The 23,621-nt window shown below is 42.3% G+C and overlaps 1 protein-coding gene across 2 annotated transcripts in view; it reads left to right on the top strand.

Moving 5' to 3' along the window:
- The window catches only part of hob (bridge-like lipid transfer protein family member hobbit), a 238,733-nt gene that overhangs the window by 78,713 nt on the left and 136,399 nt on the right, over nt 1-23,621 (top strand). For both annotated transcript variants that reach the window (XM_053770361.2, XM_070094472.1), the window contains exon 14: nt 10,763-10,931. In XM_053770361.2, the coding sequence (XP_053626336.2) occupies nt 10,763-10,931 (169 nt within the window). The remainder of the gene's footprint in view (nt 1-10,762; nt 10,932-23,621) is intronic.

The raw sequence follows: 23,621 nt of genomic DNA, 5'->3' as shown, positions 1-23,621 counted from the left end.
GCCTCACGAACTTCCCCCACACTCACAACTGGCTCTTCCTCACTCCTACAAGATGTTATTCCTCCTTGCCCTATACACGAAATCACAGCTTCCCTATCTTCATCAACATTTAACAATTCCTCAAAATATTCCCTCCATCTTCCCAATACCTCTAACTCTCCATTTAATAACTCTCCTCTCCTATTTTTAACTGACAAATCCATTTGTTCTCTAGGCTTTCTTAACTTGTTAATCTCACTCCAAAACTTTTTCTTATTTTCAACAAAATTTGTTGATAACATCTCACCCACTCTCTCATTTGCTCTCTTTTTACATTGCTTCACCACTCTCTTAACCTCTCTCTTTTTCTCCATATACTCTTCCCTCCTTGCATCACTTCTACTTTGTAAAAACTTCTCATATGCTAACTTTTTCTCCCTTACTACTCTCTTTACATCATCATTCCACCAATCGCTCCTCTTCCCTCCTGCACCCACTTTCCTGTAACCACAAACTTCTGCTGAACACTCTAACACTACATTTTTAAACCTACCCCATACCTCTTCGACCCCATTGCCTATGCTCTCATTAGCCCATCTATCCTCCAATAGCTGTTTATATCTTACCCTAACTGCCTCCTCTTTTAGTTTATAAACCTTCACCTCTCTCTTCCCTGATGCTTCTATTCTCCTTGTATCCCATCTACCTTTTACTCTCAGTGTAGCTACAACTAGAAAGTGATCTGATATATCTGTGGCCCCTCTATAAACATGTACATCCTGAAGTCTACTCAACAGTCTTTTATCTACCAATACATAATCCAACAAACTACTGTCATTTCGCCCTACATCATATCGTGTATACTTATTTATCCTCTTTTTCTTAAAATATGTATTACCTATAACTAAACCCCTTTCTATACAAAGTTCAATCAAAGGGCTCCCATTATCATTTACACCTGGCACCCCAAACTTACCTACCACACCCTCTCTAAAAGTTTCTCCTACTTTAGCATTCAGGTCCCCTACCACAATTACTCTCTCACTTGGTTCAAAGGCTCCTATACATTCACTTAACATCTCCCAAAATCTCTCTCTCTCCTCTGCATTCCTCTCTTCTCCAGGTGCATACACGCTTATTATGACCCACTTCTCGCATCCAACCTTTACTTTAATCCACATAATTCTTGAATTTACACATTCATATTCTCTTTTCTCCTTCCATAACTGATCATTTAACATTACTGCTACCCCTTCCTTTGCTCTAACTCTCTCAGATACTCCAGATTTAATCCCATTTATTTCCCCCCACTGAAACTCTCCTACCCCCTTCAGCTTTGTTTCGCTTAGAGCCAGGACATCCAACTTCTTTTCATTCATAACATCAGCAATCATCTGTTTCTTGTCATCCGCACTACATCCACGCACATTTAAGCATCCCAGTTTTATAAAGTTTTTCTTCTTCTCTTTTTTAGTAAATGTATACAGGAGAAGGGGTTACTAGCCCATTGCTCCCGGCATTTTAGTCGCCTCATACGACACGCATGGCTTACGGAGGAAAGATTCTTTTCCACTTCCCCATGGACAATAGAAGAAATAAAAAAGAACAAGAGCTATTTAGAAAAAGGAGAAAAACCTAGATGTATGTATATATATATATGCATGTGCGTGTCTGTGAAGTGTGACCAAAGTGTAAGTAGGAGTAGCAAGATATCCCTGTTATCTAGCGTGTTTATGAGACAGAAAAAGAAACCAGCAATCCTACCATCATGCAAAACAGTTACAGGTTTTTGTTTCACAGTCATCTGGCAGGACGGTAGTACTTCCCTGGGTGGTTGCTGTCTACCAACCTACTACCAACCTATTATTATTATTATTATTATTATTATTATTATTATTATATTCATGGGGAATTAATTGAAGAGCAGAGTATGTGGAGAGTAAAAGAAAGGTGAAGAGAGTGGTGAGAGAGTGCAAAAGGAGAGCAGATGAAAGAGTGGGAGAGGCACTGTCAAGAAATTTTAATGAAAATAAGAAAAAATTTTGGAGTGAGTTAAACAAGTTAAGAAAGCCTAGGGAAAGTATGGATTTGTCAGTTAAAAACAGAGAAGGGGAGTTAGTAGATGGGGATAGGGAGGTATTAGGTAGATGGCGAGAATATTTTGAGGAACTTTTAAATGTTGAGGAAGAAAGGGAGGTGGTAATTTCATGCACTGGCCAGGGAGGTATACCATCTTTTAGGAGTGAAGAAGAGCAGAATGTAAGTGTGGTGGAGGTACGTAAGGCATTACATAGAATGAAATGGGGTAAAGCAGCTGGAACTTACAGGATCATGACAGAAATGTTAAAATCAAGGGGGGATATAATGTTAGAGTGGTTGGTATTTTTGTTTAACCCTTTGACTGTTTCAGGCCCCTCTCTGAAACTGTCATTCTATGTCGCCAAATATTCGAAAAAAAAAATTATTTTTTCTTATGAAAATGTTAGGAATATTTTTACTAGTGTTTTAAGCCTAAAAAAAATTTTTTGCCATCAGTACTTACCGAGATATAGAGCCGCAAAGTTTGCAGAAATTGACGTGCGTACGGCAACAGCGGCCACTGCCGCCCACCCGGTATTCTTTTATTTACTCTAATTCAAAGGTTTCTTGCATTTTTCAATATTTTTCTTTTCCAAGTAACTTATGTGGCCTGTGAGACCAATGTAAGGTGCATTGTTCAAATATACACTCATTGTTTACAACACAATAACAGAACAAACTTTATCACTATTAGTTTGTGTATACACTTTGTTTACACAAACAAACAATACAAAACAATGTTTATTACTATTGTTCCATAATATATATACATACGTACAGTCACTAAACACGTTCCTAGAACTGCTGCAGCTTGTGGAACTCTTTGAAACATGGGTATATGCAGAGGGGCACTTCACACTCCTCACACATAAAACGAGTGACTCTGCGTGTTTGTGGGCGTTTTGTGGTATGCATACATACATAACACCTCTTCTGAGCATTTTTCTTGGCAGTAGTAGGAGGCAGTTGTATGGGGTAGTGATCACCAGGCCTCATACGAGATGACGTGTGTGGGCGCTGGTCTATTGCAGGAGTTGCTCCTTGGTACTTTGCAATTATTTGTCTGATTACTGACAGGCAAAATTCACCATATTTTGGTGTTTTGTTGGTCTTCAACTTGTATATGTTATAAGCATTTAGCATAGAGATATCAACAAGATGGAAAAAAAGTTTTATATACCACTTATAACTCTTGCATACACAGTCTGCAAACCCAATCTGCATGTCACATTTGTCCACTAAGCGCATATTGAGGTTGTAGTCCATGACAGCTGCAGGCTTTAGAATGGGTTCATTGGTCTCTCTGTTGTCCCTGCCACTGGGTACCATTTCGTTTCTGTGAACTGATGTCAACAATGTGACATTACGTTTGTCATGCCACTGAAATGCCATGATGTCATTGGCAGCAAAGGCTTGCACCTCACCTCTGCGAGTGCCAGCGTCGAACCTTGGCATATGTTTACGATTACCACGCACTGTGCCACACACGTCTGTCAAGTTCACTCGCAAGAAATCACTGAGTAAGGGGCTTGTGTACCAGTTATCAGTAAATAACATATGCCCCTTACCAAGATATGGTTCCATCATTGTTCGAACCACATCACCAGAGATACCCAATAACTTCATGGTATCTCTCAAAGTATTACTGCCAGTGTACACAATGATATCTAAAACTAGACCACTTCTGCAATCACACAGTACAAATAGCTTTATACCAAAGCGTTTCCTCTTGCTTGGTATATATTGCTTGAATGAGAGTCTTCCTTTGAATAAAATCAAGGACTCATCAATAACAAGCTTCCTGAAGGGATAAAAATACATGCAGCACTTTTGTTTCAGGTACATAAACACATTTCTGATCTTATATAACCTGTCGCTTCTGTCAAGCCTGGTTTTGTCTGAAAAGTGTAACATACGTAACAGTATCAGGAAACGATTGACACCTATAATGTCACTAAAACCTGGAGTTGAAATCAGGCGTTCTGTTGCCCAGTATGTGGTGACAGTGTGCTTATACACATGTGGCATAAGCATTATTGTGGCAAAAAACAGGTACATCTCTGCCACAGTTGTCTCCTTCCACTTGTGTAGCCGTGATTTTGGTGAGAGAATTGTATTTGCCATGGTGTAATCACAGTATGTGTTTGTTTCCCTGACAATGATGTCCATCAGGGGTTCATCGAAGAATAACTCAAAGCAGTCCAGTTCACTGGCATTGTTCCCAAGTGGACAAGATGGCTTTATTCCACTTTGTGTTTCATCAAAGTCATAGGGACTGGGAACAAACTCGTCACCGTCCTGCCAATCCCAGATGCGGTCTGCTGGTGGGGTCTGGATATTGTACTGTGGTTGTGGTTGTGCAGGTTGTGGTGGTGCAGGTTGTGGGAGTGTGGGGTAGGGTGAGGCTGGTTGTTGTGCTGAGTCAGCAGCGTGGGTAGTAGTGTGGCCCGCTGATGGTGCCACATGGGCCGTGCCACCCTCACTATCACCACCACTGCCTCCTCCCTCACTCTCATCATTCATACCCATCGTTACAATATCGTCATCTTCACTATCAGGTCGTGGTGTAGGGCCACGGGATGTGCTCCCAGAGTTTCTCCTTCCCCTTGGAACAACATATGAAACACTACCAGACCGCATGCTATGTCATACATACTGCCGCTTCACTGGGGAATATTCACTCTCACTGTCACTAGAACTGCTTTCAATGACCTTGAAATCACTATCACTATCACTGCTAACATCTGGGTGTTGTACACGACCAAATAGTTTCCTCTTTCGTCCTGGTACAGGCGAACGTGAACGTGAACAAGCCGGCACAGCACCAGAGGTGGAAGGTTGTGGGTCATCTGGGTTTTCATCACTAATTACGTTATCCTGGGCACTTTTTCCGGTAACACTCACTTCAAACCCATGGAATTCACTCTCACTGACATTTTCATCGCTGTTAGAGCTATCACTTGGGAACAAAAGACCTCCAATCCGCCGAGGAGTGAGGAACTTCTTACCGAGAGGCATAGTGAAAATGGACTGACAACATGGCGTTCCCGCAATGCACCGCTGGGGCCCAGATTTTTTTCACAGGGTGCACACCGACCACTGAGACCCATTCTCTCTCGTGTAGGCCTACCAGGCCTTTGGCGCTTGATTTGAAGCCGCTAGAATTTGTGCATATAAATACGTCAGAAACATTGGCTCGTAAGACGTATTTATACGTCGGAAACAGTCAAAGGGTTAATAAATGTATGAAAGAGGGGAAGGTACCTAGGGATTAGCGGAGAGCATGTATAGTCCCTTTATATAAAGGGAAAGGGGACAAAAGTGATTGTAAAAATTTTAGAGGAATAAGTTTACTGAGTATACCAGGAAAAGTATACGGTAGGGTTATAATTGAAAGAATTAGAGGTAAGACAGAATGTAGGATTGCGGATGAGCAGGGAGGCTTCAGAGTGGGTAGGGGATGTGTAGATCAAGTGTTTACATTGAAGCATATGTGTGAACAGTATTTAGATAAAGGTAGGAAAGTTTTTATTGCATTTATGGATTTAGAAAAGGCATATGATAGAGTGGATAGAGGAGCAATGTGGCAGATGTTGCAAGTATATGGAATAGGTGGTAAGTTACTAAATGCTGTAAAGAGCTTTTATGAGGATAGTGAGGCTCAGGTTAGGGAGTGTAGAAGAGAGGGAGAATACTTCCCGGTAAAAGTAGGTCTTAGACAGGGATGTGTAATGTCACCATGGTTGTTTAATATATTTATAGATGGGGTTGTAAAAGAAGTAAATGCTAGGGTGTTCAGGAGAGGGGTGGGATTAAATTATGGGGAATCAAATTCAAAATGGGAATTGACACAGTTACTTTTTGCTGATGATACTGTGCTTATGGGAGATTCTAAAGGAAAATTGCAAAGGTTAGTGGATGAGTTTGAGAATGTGTGTAAAGGTAGAAAGTTGAAAGTGAACATAGAAAAGAGTAAGGTGATGAGAGTATCAAATGATTTAGATAAAGAAAAATTGGATATCAAATTGGGGAGGAGGAGTATGGAAGAAGTGAATGTTTTCAGATACTTGGGAGTTGACGTGTCGGCGGATGGATTTATGAAGGATGAGGTTAATCATAGAATTGATGAGGGAAAAAAGGTGAGTGGTGCGTTGAGGTATATGTGGAGTCAAAAAACGTTATCTATGGAGGCAAAGAAGGGAATGTATGAAAGTATAGTAGTACCAACACTCTTATATGGATGTGAAGCTTGGGTAGTAAATGCAGCAGCGAGGAGACGGTTGGAGGCGGTGGAGATGTCCTGTCTAAAGGCAGTGTGTGGTGTAAATATTATGCGGAAAATTCGGAGTGTGGAAATTAGGAGAAGGTGTGGAGTTAATAAAAGCATTAGTCAGAGGGCAGAAGAGGGGTTGTTGAGGTGGTTTGGTCATTTAGAGAGAATGGATCAAAGTAGAATGACATGGAAAGCATATAAATCTATAGGGGAAGGAAGGAGGGGTAGGGGCCATCCTCGAAAGGGTTGGAAAGAGGGGGTAAAGGAGGTTTTGTGGGCGAGGGGTTTGGACTTCCAACAAGCGTGCATGAGCGTGTTAGATAGGAGTGAATGGAGACGAATGGTACTTGGGACCTGACGATCTGTTGGAGTGTGAGCAGGGTAATATTTAGTGAAGGGATTCAGGGAAACCGGTTATTTTCATATAGTCGGACTTGAGTCCTGGAAATGGGAGGTACAATGCCTGCACTTTAAAGGAGGGGTTTGGGATATTGGCAGTTTGGAGGGATGTGTTGTGTATCTTTATACGTATATGCTTCTAAACTGTTGTATTCTGAGCACCTCTGCAAAAGCAGTGATAATGTGTGAGTGTGGTGAAAGTGTTGAATGATGATGAAAGTATTTTCTTTTTGGGGATTTTCTTTCTTTTTTGGGTCACCCTGCCCCAGTGGGAGACGACCGACTTGTTGAAAAAAAAAAAAAAAAATGCATGGCTTACAGAGGAAAGATTCTTATTCCACTTCCCAATGGATATAAAAGGAAAGGTAATAAGAACAAGAACTATTAAGATAAAATCAAAGAAAGCTCAGATGAGTGTGTATACAATAAACGTGTACGTGTATGTGTAGTGTGACCTAAGTGTTAGTAAAAGTAAAAGTAGCAAGATGTACCTGATATCTTGCATATTTATGAGACAGACAAAAGACACCAGCAAACCTACCATCATGTAAAACAATTACAGGCTCTTATTTTACACTCACCTGGCAGGACAGTAGTACTTCCCTGGGTGGTTGCTGTCTACCAACCTACTACCTGTAAAGTCCGGTTATATAAAAGTAACCAGTCTCCCTGAATCCCATTTTCCAGTAAAAATATGCCATAATCAGAGATGAGTGTCACCATGATTGACATGGTTGACATTTGTCTCTGATTATGGCCTATTTTTAAGGGAAAATGATGCTCTTTCCTACATACCCTAACCTGAGCCTTACTCATCTCACAAAACTTCTTTATTGCTCTTAATAACATTCTCCCTATTCCATACATTTGCAATATCTGCTACATCACCTTATCATATGCCTTTTCTAGATCCTTAAATGCGACAAGCAGATTTTTACCCTTATGTAAGTTTTGTTCACTTATATGCTTCAGTGTAATTTGGCCTACACACTCCATCCCTTACCCTACCCTTCTCTTCCTAAATTCTCCTTTTTCCTTTTTCCCTCTGCAATCCTACTTTCTGTCTTACCCTTGAGCCTGTCAGCAATAATTCTACTGAAAATTAATGGTATAAAATACCGACACAATGGAAACATAAACACATATGCAGTTTAATGTGATCCTTTATTGACAACGTTTCACCCACACAGTGGGCTTTTTCAAGTCACAAACAGATCTACCTGGGGTGGAAGGTATGGGAGTATTTATAGTCAGGTTCAGAATGTTGAGGTCAGGTGGAGAATTCTGCATATGATGATCTACCGGGTGGGGTTATAGAGTCTTGGGTAGCTTGGCAGGGGTATTGGACAAGTTGTGAGTAGACCTTCTGCAGTGTTCTATGCTCTTATGTGGGATAGCAATGAAGAAGTTTCTTGGCAAGTGGTTCAGCTCTGTTATAGAAGCCATTGTTCTGGTTGAAATTGTTGGTTATAGAGATAAGCGATGATTCCAGGATTCTTATGAAACCAAAACAAGACCTCAATTTCATCGCCAAAAACTACAGACACAATGACTTCGACTTCCAAAAAGGTTTTCTTCAAGGCATCATCTCAGCAGCCATCTCTACATGCAGCTCCCCAGTCATACCTCGACGTTACATCATTGCACTTGAAGGTTTAGCAGAAGACACGACCATCAGGGTCACCACCGCTGATAAAGGAGGTGGTGGTGTTATCATGAACACTGACGGCTACAGGAACAAAATGCTCAATCTACTTAATGACCCAGATACCTACAAACCCCTCACAACTAACCAAGTGGACAACCTTACTAAAACTTTTCTTCAAAGGACTCGCCGCATTCTGAGGAACTCAGAACAAGGGAAGAAACTTCTGCACACCATACCCAGCAACCCCAGACCTGCCAAAATGTACGGCCTACCAAAAACTCACAAGCCTGGTATCCCATTGAGGCTCATATCTTCGGGAATAGGCAGTGCTCCCCACCAACTTTCAGGAATTCTCGCAAAACACCTCTCCAAACTCTTGGGCACTATCAGTCCAGCACATCTCAAACACTCGGGTGATCTTCTCAATCGCATTCGCAACATCAACATCAGGAACAAAAACTTTCCAGCCTTGACGTAACTTCCCTATTCATCAAAGTACCTACTACACAAACCATCGATCTCCTGTGCAGAAAAATTGACGATTCACTTGATCTTTCTATTCCAGCCAGCAATTTCATTGACCTCGTTGAACTATGTGTCGGCTTTACGTGTTTCTCTTTCAAAAATCACCTCTTTCAACAGACTTTTGGTCTACCCATGGGCTCGCCACTCAGTGCCGTCCTGGCGAACTTATACATGGAACATCTGGAAGCCGAGCGTTTCTCCACCATTATTCCTTCGACTGTCACCTGGCTCCGTTATGTTGACGACATTCTCCTCATAACTTCCAGGCGCTTCAATGTTCAAGCTCTCCAAGACAAGCTCAACCAGGTCGAGCCCTCAATCCAGTTCACACTTGAAGAAGAAGTCGACAACACTCTTCCTTTCCTTGATGTTCTTCTCTGCAAAACTGACCATGAACTTCGTTTTAAAGTCTATCGAAAACCAATCAACCAAAACGATCTTCTCCACTTCTACTCTCACCACGACACCAAAACTAAACGTGGTGTAATTATAGGCTTCTTCCTGCGCGCACTCAGAATCTGCAGCAATGAATTCCTTGAGGAAGAATGCACTATAATTGAACAAGTATTTTCTAAACTCCACTATCCTTATCACTTCATCAGAGACTGCAGACGGCGGGCATTAAACATCTTCAACACACCCAGAGAAGACACTGCTGAGAAGAGATACATAGTCCTCCCCACCAACTCCATTGCCAAACATGTTTCCAACATCTTTTCCAATACATCATTCCAAGTATCTACCTCCACAATCACGACCATCAAAGACATCACCAGTAGTAGACAGGACAAGCTTCCATCCTTTGCAGGGGTATACATAATCCCGTGTAATGACTGCAACAAATTATACGTGGGTGAAACATCAAGAGACCTCCAAACACGTATTTCAGAACACCAATACGCAAGCAGGACTGACGATACAAGGAATGCCTGTGTACAACATCGCAATTCACACAATCATTTAATTAACTACAGAAACTCAAGACTTATCGCCACAGAAGACAACACTCAATACCGAAGAATCCTGGAATCATCGCTTGTCTCTATAACCAACAATTTCAACCAGAACAGTGGCTTGTATTACATATCTGAACCACTTGCCAAGAAACTTCTTCATCGCTATCCCACATAAGAACATAGAACACTGCAGAAGGTCTATTCACAACTTGTCCAATACCCCTGCCAAGCTACCCAAGACTCTATAATCCCACCCGGTAGATCATCAGATGCAGCATTCTCCACCTGACCTCAACATTCTGAACCTGACTATAAATACCCCCGTGCCTTCCACCCCAGGTAGATCTGTTTGTGACTTGAAAAAGCCCACTGTGTGGGCGAAACGTTGTCAATAAAGGATCACATTAAACTGCATACGTGTTTATGTTTCCAATAATTCTACTGACTGTACACTTTATCTAGTATACCATACTCAACAAGCTTATTTCCCAATAGTTCTTTCATTCTCTCTTGACCCATTTTTATGTAAATAAAGGCACTATGCATGCTCTCTCCTAATCCTTAGGCACCTTTCATTCTTTAATGCAAATATTGAACAATACACCACTTGCTCCAAAACTATATCCTCACTTGCATTTAACATCTCATTCTTAGTCCCATCTGTCTCAGCTGTTTTGCTCTTTCTCCATATTCACCTGTGGCACTTGCTCCTATCAGATATTACTCCTTCCTGCCTAAGGCATGCTAACAACTCCTTTCTTTTCTCACATATTAAGTTAAATATGGAGATTGTTGACAGCCACAAAGCACACTTTTCCTTCCTTTCCTTGTTTTTTCTCCTCTTCTGCCTTTCTCTCTTTTCTCAGAATTAATTATTAATAAAATAAAATAAACATATTTTAGGGTGAATGTGGACAAGTGAGTGAGGTGGTTGTGGAGTTGATCAACGGAGAATTGCTCATAGATGTCAGTGAACAGCTTCACCTGACATGGTCCACCACAACACACATGACTTTCCTAACATTAGCACAAGAACTGGCTGCTTTTCGTGATGATGTCAAACCAATATCAGGTAAGGAAGAGAAAGTAAGGCATTTGCTTCATTTATTTTTTTAACACTTTGACTGTCTCTCACCAAGGTTGTGAAACCTGAAAAGGAAGAAATTTTCACCATCGCTCACTCTTTCACCATCTTGCCAGAAGCGTTCCAATAGTACAGTTCGGATGCCCCTCCAGATTGCAAATATCCTCACCCCTCCTTCAGAATGCAGGCACTAAACTTTCCACCTCCAGGACTCAAGTCTGGCAGACCTGTTTACCTGAGTCCCTTCATAAATGTTACCTTGCAACAACCACAGTAACAAGTCAAGTTATAAAAACCACTTACCTTCACTCACACCTATCTAATACATTCGCACACACCTGCTGGATGTCCAAGCCCCTTGCATACAAAACCTCCTTTACCCTTTTCCTCCAACCTTTTCTAGGGGTGACCCTTACTCTGCCTTCCCCCCACTACAGATTTATACACCCTCCATGTCATCCTATTCTACTCCATCCTCTTGAAATGTCCATACCAACTCAAGAACCCCTCCTCAACCCTCTGGATAATACTTTTAGTAACCCTGCACATCCTCCTAATCTCCAAACTTCAAATTCTCCGCATAATATTTAGCTTGGTTGGTAGTGCACTCAGCTCACACATTGAGGTCTGTGGTTTGATCCCTGGTAAAGTTAGAAACATTGGGAGTGTTTCCTTAAGATACCTACTGTCATTGTTCACTTAGCAACAAGTAGGTACCTGGGTGTTAGCCAACTAGTGTGAATGCATCCTGGGGAAAAAATTAACCTAAATTGACCTCACTCTCTGGATAACCAGGGGCTTTCTATTTAGTATGTCAGTGATGTCAACTAGGTCTATATAAGTTGTATCGTGTACTGGTAGAAGTAAAGATTGTTATTATTTTTATTGTTATTTTTATTTTTTTTATTAACACACTGGCCGATTCCCACCAAGGCAGGGTGGCCCGAAAAAGAAAAACTTTCACCATCATTCACTCCATCACTGTCTTGCCAGAAGAGTGCTTTACACTACAGTTTTTAAACTGCAACATTAACAACCCTCCTTCAGAGTGCAGGCACTGTACTTCCCATCTCCAGGACTCAAGGCCGGCCTGCCGGTTTCCCTGAATCCCTTCATAAATGTTACCTTGCTCACACTCCAACAGCACGTCAAGCCCTAAAAACCATTTGTCTCCATTTGCTCCTATCTAACACGCTCATGCACCCTTACCTTTGCTGGAAGTCCAAACCCCTCACACACAAAACCTCCTTTAACCCCTCCCTCCAGCCTTTCCTAGGCTGACCTCTATCCCACCTTCCCTCCACTACAGATTTATACACTCTCAAAGTAATTCTGTTTTGTTCCACCCTCTCTACATGTCCAAACCATCTCAATGACCCCTCCTCAGCCCTCTCGATAATAGTTTTGGTAATCCCACAACTACTCCTAACCTCCAAGCTATGGATTCTCTGCATTATATTTACACCACACATTGTCCTCAGACATGACATCTTCACTGCATCCAGTACTTCTCCTTGTTGCAACATTCACCACCCATGCCTCACACCCTCTTTGCTTTCACGGTCAATGTTCTTTGTCTCCACAGACTCCTCAGTGCACCACTTTCCTTTTTCTCCTTGTCAATTCTATGATTCACTTCATCTTTCATAGACCCATCTGCTGACACGTCCACTTCCAAATATCTGAATACATTCACCTCCTCCATACTCTCTCCCTCGAATCTGATATCCAGTCTTTTTTTTTTTTTTTTTTTTTTTTGACAAGTCGGCCATCTCCCACCTTGGCAGGTTAACCCAAAAAGAAAGAAAATCCCCAAAACAAAAATACTTTCATCATTCAACACTTTCACCTCATTCACACATAATCACTGTTTTTGCAGAGGTGCCCAGATACAACAGTTTAGAAGCATATGCATATAAAGATACAGAATACAAAGTGACCTGAAATATTATAATAAACCCCCCATAGAATATAATATCAGGGCCCCAGTTATACCGTCCTATTACACATCCCTCCAAACTGCCGATGTCCCAAACCTCTCCTTTAAAGTGCAGGCATTGCACTTCCCATTTCCAGAACTCAAGTCCGGCTATATAAAAATAACTGGTTTCCCTGAATCCCTTCACTAAATATTACCCTGCCCACACTCCAACAGCTCGTCAGGTCCCAAAAACTGTTTGTCTCCAGTCACTCCTATCTAACATGCTCATGCACGCTTGCTGGAAGTCCAAGCCCCTCGCCCACAAAACCTCCTTTACTCCCTCTCTCCATCCTTTTCGAGGACGACCCCTACCCTGCCTTTCTTCCCTTACAGATTCGTACGCTCTCCATGTCATTCTACTTTGATCCATTCTCTCCAAATGATCAAACCACCTCAACAACCCCTCTTCAGTCCTCTGACTGATACTTTTATTGACTTCACACCTTCTCCAAATTTCCACACTTCGAATTCTCTGCCTAATATTTACACCACACATTGCCCTTGGACAGAACATCTCCACTGCCTCCAACCGCCTCCTCGCTGCAGCATTTACAACCCAAGCTTCACACCCATATAAGAGTGTTAAGATAAGATAAGATAAGATAAGATTTCGTTCGGATTTTTAACCCCGGAGGGTTAGCCACCCAGGATAACCCAAGAAAGTCAGTGCGTCATCATTGGGGTCCTTAATCTTGTCCCCCACGATGCGACCCACACCAGTCGACTAACACCCAGGTACCTATTTGCTGCTAGGTGAACAGGACAACAGGTGTAAGGAAACGTGTCGAAATGTTTCCACCCGCCGGGAATCGAACCCGGGCCCTCCGTGTGTGAAGCGGGAGCTTTAGCCACCAGGCCACCGGGCCACCACTATACTTTCATACATTTGCTTCATTGCCTCCATTGATAAATAATGTTATCAGAGGATGATGCAGCAGCCTGGCCAACACGTCTCAAAATAAGATGTGTAAACTGGGAGAGTCAACCTCTGGATATCGGGGATTGCTGGTGTGGATTTTATAACCTGGCCGGTAGAACTCTAAAAAACAAATTTCTGCTGCTGAAGTAACAGTCTTTTGTTACATAATTTTTTTGTTGTCCTCATCACCTTACTCTTTCCTATACAGTATTTTTCCCCAGATTCGTGAGGGTTATGTTCCTAGACCACCCATGATTTTGGAAAAGCCGTGAATTCTGGATGTTGTTAAAAAATGCTTATAAATGCCTATTTTTATAGTTTAAACCCTAAATATGCCCCTAAAACACTTTAATTTAATTTCATGCTCAGCTTCATACATCACCCTTAAAAAAAAAAAAAAGGAATGTAAAGTTATACCCATATACAGTATTGTACTGCTATGTCTCCCACAGTGCTAGAATGTAAAATACTGATGTTACCCCCATATGTACTGTAATTTATGCAAGCCCATTTTCTTTGGTATACTGTAATTCATGCAACCCCGTGTTCTTTGGTATACATACGGTAAATATACAGTAATAATTTATACAGTATTACATTTTATGTGGAGATTTTGCTGAATTTACGTTAATGTTTATGTTACAAAATTATTAAATTACATTTTTCTTAATATATACCATTAAAACGCATAAAAAATTATATAATGCCACGAGAAAAGCCAAAAAAATTTCGCGAATTTTCAAGGATTTCTGCGAACAATTATTAGTTCTAAGGAAAAGTCTGCAAATTACTGAAGCCGTGAATTCACGGTTCCGAATTTGCGGGGGTCCACTGTATTCACTTTTAATTTCCTTCTTTTACATGCCTTACCAAACTCATCAACCAACCTCTGCAACTTCTCTTCAGAATCTCCCAGCAGCACAGTGTCATAAGCAAAGAGCAACTGTGACAGCTCCCACTTTCTGTTAGATTCTTTATCTTTTAACCCCACACCTCTTTCCAACACCCGAGCATTCACTTCTCTTATAAATCCATCTATAAATATATTGAACAACCATGGTGACATCACACATCCTTGTCTAAGGCCTACTTTTGCTAAGAAATAATCCCCCTCTCACCTACATACTCTAACCTGAGCCCCATTATCCTTGTAAAGACTCTTCACTACTTTCAATAACCTACCTCTCATTCCATACATTTGCAACATCTGCCACATTGTCCCCCTATCATACGCCTTTTCAAACTCCATAAATGCCACAAAAACCTCTTTACCCTTATCTAAATACTGTTCACCTATATGTTTCACTGTAAACACTTGGTCTACAAACCCCCTACTCTTCCTAAATCCTCCTTGTTTATCTGCTCTCCTGCTCTCGGTCTTACTCTTAGTTCTTTCAATAATAACTACCATATACTTTACAAGATGTACTCAACAGACTTATTTCCCTATAATTTTTACACACTTTTGTCCCCTTTTCCTTTACACAAAGGAACTATGCATGCTCTCTGCCAGTCGCTAAGTACCTTACCCTCTTCCATACATTTATTAAATAAAAGCACTAACCACTCCAAAACTATATCACCACCTGCTTTTAACATTTCTGTCTTTATCGCATCATTCCCAGTTGCTTTACCCCCTTTCATTCTACCCACTGCCCCACACACTTCCCCCACACTCACAACTGGTTCTTCCTCACTCCTACAAGATGTTTATTATCACACTGGCCGATTCCCACCAGGGCAGGGTGGCCCGAAAAAGAAAAACTTTCACCATCATTCACTCCATCACTGTCTTGCCAGAAGGGTGCTTTACACTACAGTTTTTAAACTGCAATATTAACACCCCTCCTTCAGAGTTCAGGCCTGTACTTCCCATCTCCAGGACTCAACTCCGGCCTGCCGGTTTCCCTGAACCCCTTAATAAATGTTACTTTGCTCACACTCCAACAGCACGTCAAGTATTAAAAACCATTTGTCTCCATTCACTCCTATCAAACACGGTCACGCATGCCTGCTGGAAGTCCAAGCCCCTCGCACACAAAACCTCCTTTACCCCCTCCCTCCAACCTTTCCTAGGCTACCTCAACAACCCTTCCTCAGCCCTCTGGACAACAGTTTTGGTAATCCCGCACCTCCTCCTAACTTCCAAACTACGAATTCTCTGCATTATATTCACACCACACATTGCCCTCAGACATGACATCTCCACTGCCTCCAGCCTTCTCCTCGCTGCAACATTCATCACCCATGCTTCACACCCATATAAGAGCGTTGGTAAAACTATACTCTCATACATTCCTCTCTTTGCCTCCAAGGACAAAGTTCTTTGTCTCCACAGACTCCTAAGTGTACCACTCACCCTTTTTCCCTCATCAATTCTATGATTCACCTCATCTTTCATAGACCCATCCGCTGACACGTCCACTCCCAAATATCTGAATACATTCACCTCCTCCATACTCTCTCCCTCCAATCTGATATCCAGTCTTTCATCACCTAATCTTTTTGTTATCCTCATAACCTTACTCTTTCTTGTATTCACTTTTAATTTTCTTCTTTTGCACACCCTACCAAATTCATCCACCAATCTCTGCAACTTCTCTTCAGAATCTCCCAAGAGCACAGTGTCATCAGCAAAGAGCAACTGTGACAACTCCCACTTTATGTGTGATTCTTTATCTTTTAACTCCACGCCTCTTGCCAAGACCCTCGCATTTACTTCTCTTACAACCCCATCTATAAATATATTAAACAACCACGGTGACATCACACATCCTTGTCTAAGGCCTACTTTTACTGGGGAATAATTTCCCTCTTTCCTACATACTCTAACTTGAGCCTCACTATCCTCGTAAAAACTCTTCACTGCTTTCAGTAACCTATCTCCTACACCATACACCTGCAACATCTGCCACATTGCCCCCCTATCCACCCTGTCATATGCCTTTTCCAAATCCATAAATGCCACAAAGACCTCTTTAGCCTTATCTAAATACTGTTCACTTATGTGTTTCACTGTAAACACCTGGTCCACACACCCCCTTCCTTTCCTAAAGCCTCCTTGTTCATCTGCTATCCTATTCTCCGTCTTACTCTTAATTCTTTCAATAATAACTCTACCATACACTTTACCAGGTATACTCAACAAACTTATCCCCCTATAATTTTTGCACTCTCTTTTGTCCCCTTTGCCTTTATACAAAGGAACTATGCATGCTCTCTGCCAATCCCTAGGTACCTTACCTTCTTCCATACATTTATTAAGTAATTGCACCAACCACTCCAAAACTATATCCCCACCTGCTTTTAACATTTCTATCTTTATCCCATCAATCCCAGCTGCCTTACCGCCTTTCATTTTACCTACTGCCTCACGAACTTCCCCACACTCACAACTGGCTCTTCCTCACTCCTACAAGATGTTATTCCTCCTTGCCCTGTACACGAAATCACAGCTTCCTTATCTTCATCAGCATTTAACAATTCCTCGAAATATTCCCTCCATCTTCCCAATACCTCTAACTCTCCATTTAATAACTCTCCTCTCCTATTTTTAACTGACAAATCCATTTGTTCTCTAGCCTTCCTTAACTTGTTAATCTCACTCCAAAACTTTTTCTTATTTTCAACAAAATTTGTTGATAACATCTCACCCACTCTCTCATTTGCTCTCTTTTTACATTGCTTCACCACTCTCTTAACCTCTCTCTTTTTCTCCATATACTCTTCCCTCCTTGCATCACTTGTACTTTGTAAAAACTTCTCATATGCTAACTTTTTCTCCCTTACTACTCTCTTTACATCATCATTCCACCAATCGCTCCTCTTCCCTCCCGCACCCACCTTCCTGTAACCACAAACTTCTGTTGAACACTCCAACACTACATTTTTAAACCTACCCCATACCTCTTCGACCCCATTGCCTATGCTCTCATTAGCCCATCTATCCTCCAATAGCTGTTTATATCTTACCCTAACTGCCTCCTCTTTTAGTTTATAAACCTTCACCTCTCTCTTCCCTGATGCTTCTATTCTCCTTGTATCCCATCTACCTTTTACTCTCAGTGTAGCTACAACTAGAAAGTGATCTGATATATCTGTGGCCCCTCTATAAACATGTACATCCTGAAGTCTACTCAACAGTCTTTTATCTACCAATACATAATCCAACAAACTACTGTCATTTTGCCCTACATCATATCTTGTATAGTTATTTATCCTCTTTTTCTTAATATATGTATTACCTATAACTAAACTCCTTTCTATACAAAGTTCAATCAAAGGGCTCCTATTATCATTTACACCTGGCACACCAAACTTACCTAAAATGCCCTCTCTAAAAGTTTCTCCTACTTTAGCATTCAGGTCCCCTACCACAATTACTCTCTCACTTGGTTCAAAGGCTCCTATACATTCACTTAACATCTCCCAAAATCTCTCTCTCTCCTCTACATTCCTCTCTTCTCCAGGCGCATACACGCTTATTATGACCCACTTTTCGCATCCAACCTTTACTTTAATCCACATAATTCTTGAATTTACACATTCATATTCTCTTTTCTCCTTCCATAACTGATCCTTCAGCATTACTGCTACCCCTTCCTTTGCTCTAACACTCTCAGATACTTATCCTATACACAAAATCACAGTTTCCTTATCTTCATCAACATTGTTGTTGCTGTTATTATTATTATTATTATTATTATTATTATTATTATTATTATTATTATTACCCCACTTCCTCCAGCTTTTTCCTCACTGCAACATTCACAACCCATGCTTTACACTCATATAAAAGCGTTGGCACCAATATACTCCCACCAGTATGCTCTTATGTATTTCCCTTTTTGCCTCCACGGATAACATTCTTTGCTTAAAAAATAAAAGTGAAATACAGGTGTCCTTTGTTTTATGCAGTATATACATGCCAGCCAATGGTTCAAAGCACAAAGTAGCATACAACGAACCCAATTTATTTTGTAATACATAAGGATACTTTTCCATACCTTGCATATTTTTCATCTAAAATATATGAGCTTATGACACATAAGCCACTTGTTAATATAAAAAAAATCTAATTGAAAGAACTATTGAGAAAAATTAAATCTATAATTTAAGTCTTATCCTTGTACAATTAACACAGACCCAGAACCAGGAAGAAAAGACTATATTTCTTGACTTATTTTTACTGACAAATTATGAAGATGGCCGTATACTAAAAATAAATGCCTTTAGCCCAGTATCAACTGAGGAAAAAATTAATCCTAAATTCAGTCATAATCCTCTTCTGTCTTTCCTCCTCCTTGTACCCAGCCATCATACAGTCTTTGGGTTGAAGTGCACATGTTATCAACCTGTCAGTACATACTACCTAATGTACCTTCCTACCTACCTACCTAACGTACCTACCTACCTAACTAATGTACCTACCCACCTTGTAGATGAATGGTTCAGAGAACCGACACGTTGATAAATTAGACACATGTGCAGCTCTTGGGTATCTTTATTGAGGAAACGTTTCACCACACAGTGGCTTCATCAGTCCATATAAAGGAGAATCTTGAAGAATAGGAGGAGAATGAGGTAATCAGTCCCTCAACCTTGAGTCGATGTGGTCAGTCCATCAATCTTGGTTCCAACCAACCGGTTGTAAGTCAAAATGGAAACAAGTTGAACCTTAGAAAATTGCCAACATACTGGGTAGGGCATAATGTCAAACCTTTGTTATATAAAGTACCTACATAGTATCATATGTTACTTTTTACTAAATATTTTACTACTGTATATGCTGCCAGACATATGTTACTTTTTACTAAATACAGTGGAACCTCTACTTACGAGTTTAATCCGTTCCATGACCTTGCTCGCAACTGGATTTGCTCGTTTGCAGAGTCAGTTTTTCTCATTTAAATTAACTGAAATGGAATTAATTCGTTCCAGTGGAATTCCAGGCACGAGAGAATACTTTAATAATTTCCCTAGTATCAACTATACAGCTTATTTATCTATCACAATTCATGTCATATGACATAATAAACAATATTAATAACATAGAAACATGATATATACACTAGAATGAATAAAATACATGTCATTAGGTATGTGGCTAGTGGTGGTGAGAGCTGCCATTGTTGTTGGGGTTTATAGGGCCACCACAACGGCCAGTCCTGCTCCTGACTACATGTGTAGAGAACCTAGGATAACCCAAAAAAGTCAAACAGAGTGACTTATAAGTGCTACACTCTTAATGCTACACTTAATTGCTACACTCTTAATGCTACACTTTCCCACTGCTGCTTCATGTTGTCTGCCACTGTTACCTCATGATGTCTGACACTGCTGCTTCATGTTATCTGCCACTGCTACCTCATGATGTCTGACACTGCTGTTTCGTGTTGTCTGCCACTGCTGCTTCATGTTGTCTGCCACTGCAACCTCATGATGTCTGCCACTGCTGCTTCATATTGTCTTCCACTGCTACCTCATGATGTCTGCCACTGTTGCTTCATGTTGTCTGCCACTTCTGCTTCATGTTGTCTGCCACTGCTGCTTCATGTTGTCTACCACCACTACCTCATGATGTCTACCACTGATGTCACCAAAGAATCAAACATTTCTGGTATTTTGAGCTCAATTTCAAGGTACTTTTCATCGTGAAACCAATTAAAATCATATTTATTTTTGTAGTATATTTTCCATTCTATCACATGAGACCAAATAAAACGAGAATACGACCATAAAATCCATACGAAAATATACCACTAAGGGAAGGCTAATGGCTGAGAAGTGAACTCCATTATTTATGGTCCGATTTCTTTCATTTTTGGCGTACGTTAAGAAGCATCTTTTCATCATACATTGCCCAAGTTTCAATAAGATAGTCCAACAAACAACTGAGATTCAGTTCGCTAGATCAGGAGCAAGAGCCCCCTCACCAGTTGCAATTAACCTCCCTTGAGGCCCGCTCGCATCTGGAAATTTTGCTCGCGTCTGGAAGCAAAAAATCGACCAAGCAGCTGCTTGTATCTGGAAGAATTCGCATGTGGATGCACTCGTAAGTAGAGGTTCCACCGTATTTTACTACTGTATATGCTGCTAGACGTATGGTCATAAGTACGAGTGATCGTATGTCAAGCAGGTTGCAAGTCGGATAGTACTTGTACCTACCTCCCTACCTCCCTCTCTCCCTCTCTCCCTCTCTCCCTCTCTCCCTCTCTCCCTCTCTCCCTCTCTCCCTCTCTCCCTCTCTCCCTCTCTCCCTCTCTCCCTCTCTCTCTCTCTCTCTCTCTCTCTCTCTCTCTCTCTCTCTCTCTCTCTCTCTCTCTCTCTCTCTCTCTCTCTCTCTCTCTCTCTCTCTCTCTCCCTCCCTCCCTCCCTCCCTCACTCCCTCCCTCCCTCCCTCCCTCCCTCCCTCCCTCCCTCCCCTCCCCTCCCTCCCTCCCCTCCCCTCCCTCCCCTCCCCTTCCCTTCCTCCCCTCCCTCACCTTCCTCCCCTCCCTCCCCTCCCTCACCTTCCTCACCTTCCTTCCTCCCCTTCCTCCCCTCCCTCCCCTCCCTCCCTCCCCTCCCTCCCTCCCTCCCTCCCCTCCCTCCCTCCCCTCCCTCCCTCCCCTCCCTCCCCTCCCTCCCTTCCCTCCCTTCCTCCCCTCCCTCCCCTCCCTCCCTACCACCCTCCCTCCCCTCCCTCCCTACCTCCCCTCCCTCCCTACCTCCCTCTCTCTCCCTCCCTCCCTCCCTCCCCTCCCCTCCCTCCCTCCCCTCCCTCCCTTCCCTCCCTCCCCTCCCTCCCCTCCCTCCCTCCCTCCCTCCCCTCCCCTCCCCTCCCCTCCTTCCCTCCCCTCCCCTCCCTCCCTCCCCCCCTCCCTCCCTCCCTCCCTCTCTCCTCCCTCCCCTCCCTCCCTCCCCTCCCTCCCTCCCTCCCCTCCCTCCCCTCCCCTCCCTCCCCTCCCTCCTCTCCTTCCTGAGATTATAAGAAGCCATCTCGATAAGCATAGCTTGATTAATGATACTCAGCATGGATTCACAAGAGGCCGGTTTTGTCTAACTAATTTATTAACTTTCTTCAGTAAAGCTTTTGAGGCTGTTGACCACGATAAAGAATTTGATATTATTTACTTAGAATTAGTAAGGCTTTTGATAGAGTTCCGCACCATAGACTGTTAAAGAAAGTGGCAGCTCATGGCATTGGGGGAAAAGTGCTCTCGTGGATCGAATCATGGCTCACTGACAGGAAGCAGAGAGTGTCCATAAATGGGGTTAAATCCGAGTGGGGATCTGTAACAATTGGCGTTCCACAGGGATCAGTCTTGGGCTCGTTGTTGTTTATAATATATATCAATGATCTTGATGAGGGAATTACTAGTGATATGAACAAATTCGCCGATGACACAAAGATAGGTAGGATAATTGATTCAAACGTAGATGTTATGGAACTTCAGGAGGATTTAAACAAACTCTGTTCTTGGTCAGAAAAGTGGCAGATGCAGTTCAATGTAGATAAATGCAAGGTTCTGAAGCTCGGGAGTGCCCATAACCCTAGTACTTATAAGTTAAATGATGTAGAACTTAGCCATACAGATTGCAAAAAGGACTTGGGGGTTATGGTGAGCAGCAACCTTAAACCAAGACAGCAATGCCTAAGCGTACGTAATAAGGCAAATAGATTACTGGGATTTATATCAAGAAGTGTAAGCAACAGAAGTCCAGAGGTCATACTGCAGCTTTATACATCATTAGTAAGGCCTCACCTAGATTATGCAGCTCAGTTCTGGTCTCCATATTACAGAATGGACATAAATTCGTTAGAAAACATTCAGCGTAGGATGACTAAATTAATACATAGCATTAGAAATCTTCCTTATGAAGAAAGATTGAAGACTCTTAAGTTACATTCACTTGTTAGACGAAGAATGAGGGGAGACCTGATCGAAGTGTATAAGTGGAAGATAGGTATTAATAAAGGGGATATTAATAAGGTCTTGAGGATCTCTCTCCAAGAGAGAACCCGCAGTAATGGATTTAAATTAGATAAGTTTAGATTTAGAAAGGACATAGGAAAGTATTGGTTTGGAAATAGGGTAGTTGATGAGTGGAACAGTCTACCTAGTTGAGTTATTGAGGCTGGGACTTTGGGTAGTTTCAAATTTAGGTTGGATAAGTACATGAGTGGGAGGGGTTGGATTTGAGTGGGACTTTCACATCAGAGCTTATTTCTTGGGTGGCATTAAAAATTGGGTTGGGCAAATGTTTTGTTAGTGGAATGAATTGTAAAGGACCTGCCTAGTATGGGCCAACAGGCCTCCTGCAGTGTGCCTCCTTTCTTATGTTATGTTCTTATGTTCCCTCCCCTCCCTCCCTCCCTCCCCTCCCTCCCTCACTTCCCTCCCTCCCCTCCCTCCCCTCCCTCCCTCCCATCCCCTCCCTCCCTCACTCCCATCCCCTCCCTCCCTCACTCCCATCCCCTCCCTCCCTCACTCCCATCCCCTCCCTCCCTCCCTCCCTCCCTCCCTCCCTCCCTCCCTCCCCTCCCTCCCCTCCCTCCCCTCCCTCCCCTCCCTCCCCTCCCCTCCCCTCCCCTCCCCTCCCTCCCTCCCATCCCCTCCCTCCCTCCCTCCCTCCCTCCCTCCCTCCTTCCCCTCCCTCCCCTCCCTCCCCTCCCTCCCCTCCCCTCCCCTCCCCTCCCTCCCCTCCCTCCCCTCCCTTTCCTTCCTCCCTCCCCTTCCCTCCCCTTCCCTCTGTTATATTTTGACTTGGCTCAAGACTTCAATTGAAAACTGAT

Source organism: Cherax quadricarinatus, chromosome 4 (genome assembly GCF_038502225.1).
Source record: "Cherax quadricarinatus isolate ZL_2023a chromosome 4, ASM3850222v1, whole genome shotgun sequence".
NCBI classification, from domain to species: domain Eukaryota; kingdom Metazoa; phylum Arthropoda; class Malacostraca; order Decapoda; family Parastacidae; genus Cherax; species Cherax quadricarinatus.
This window is presented reverse-complemented; position numbering and strand designations above follow the sequence as displayed.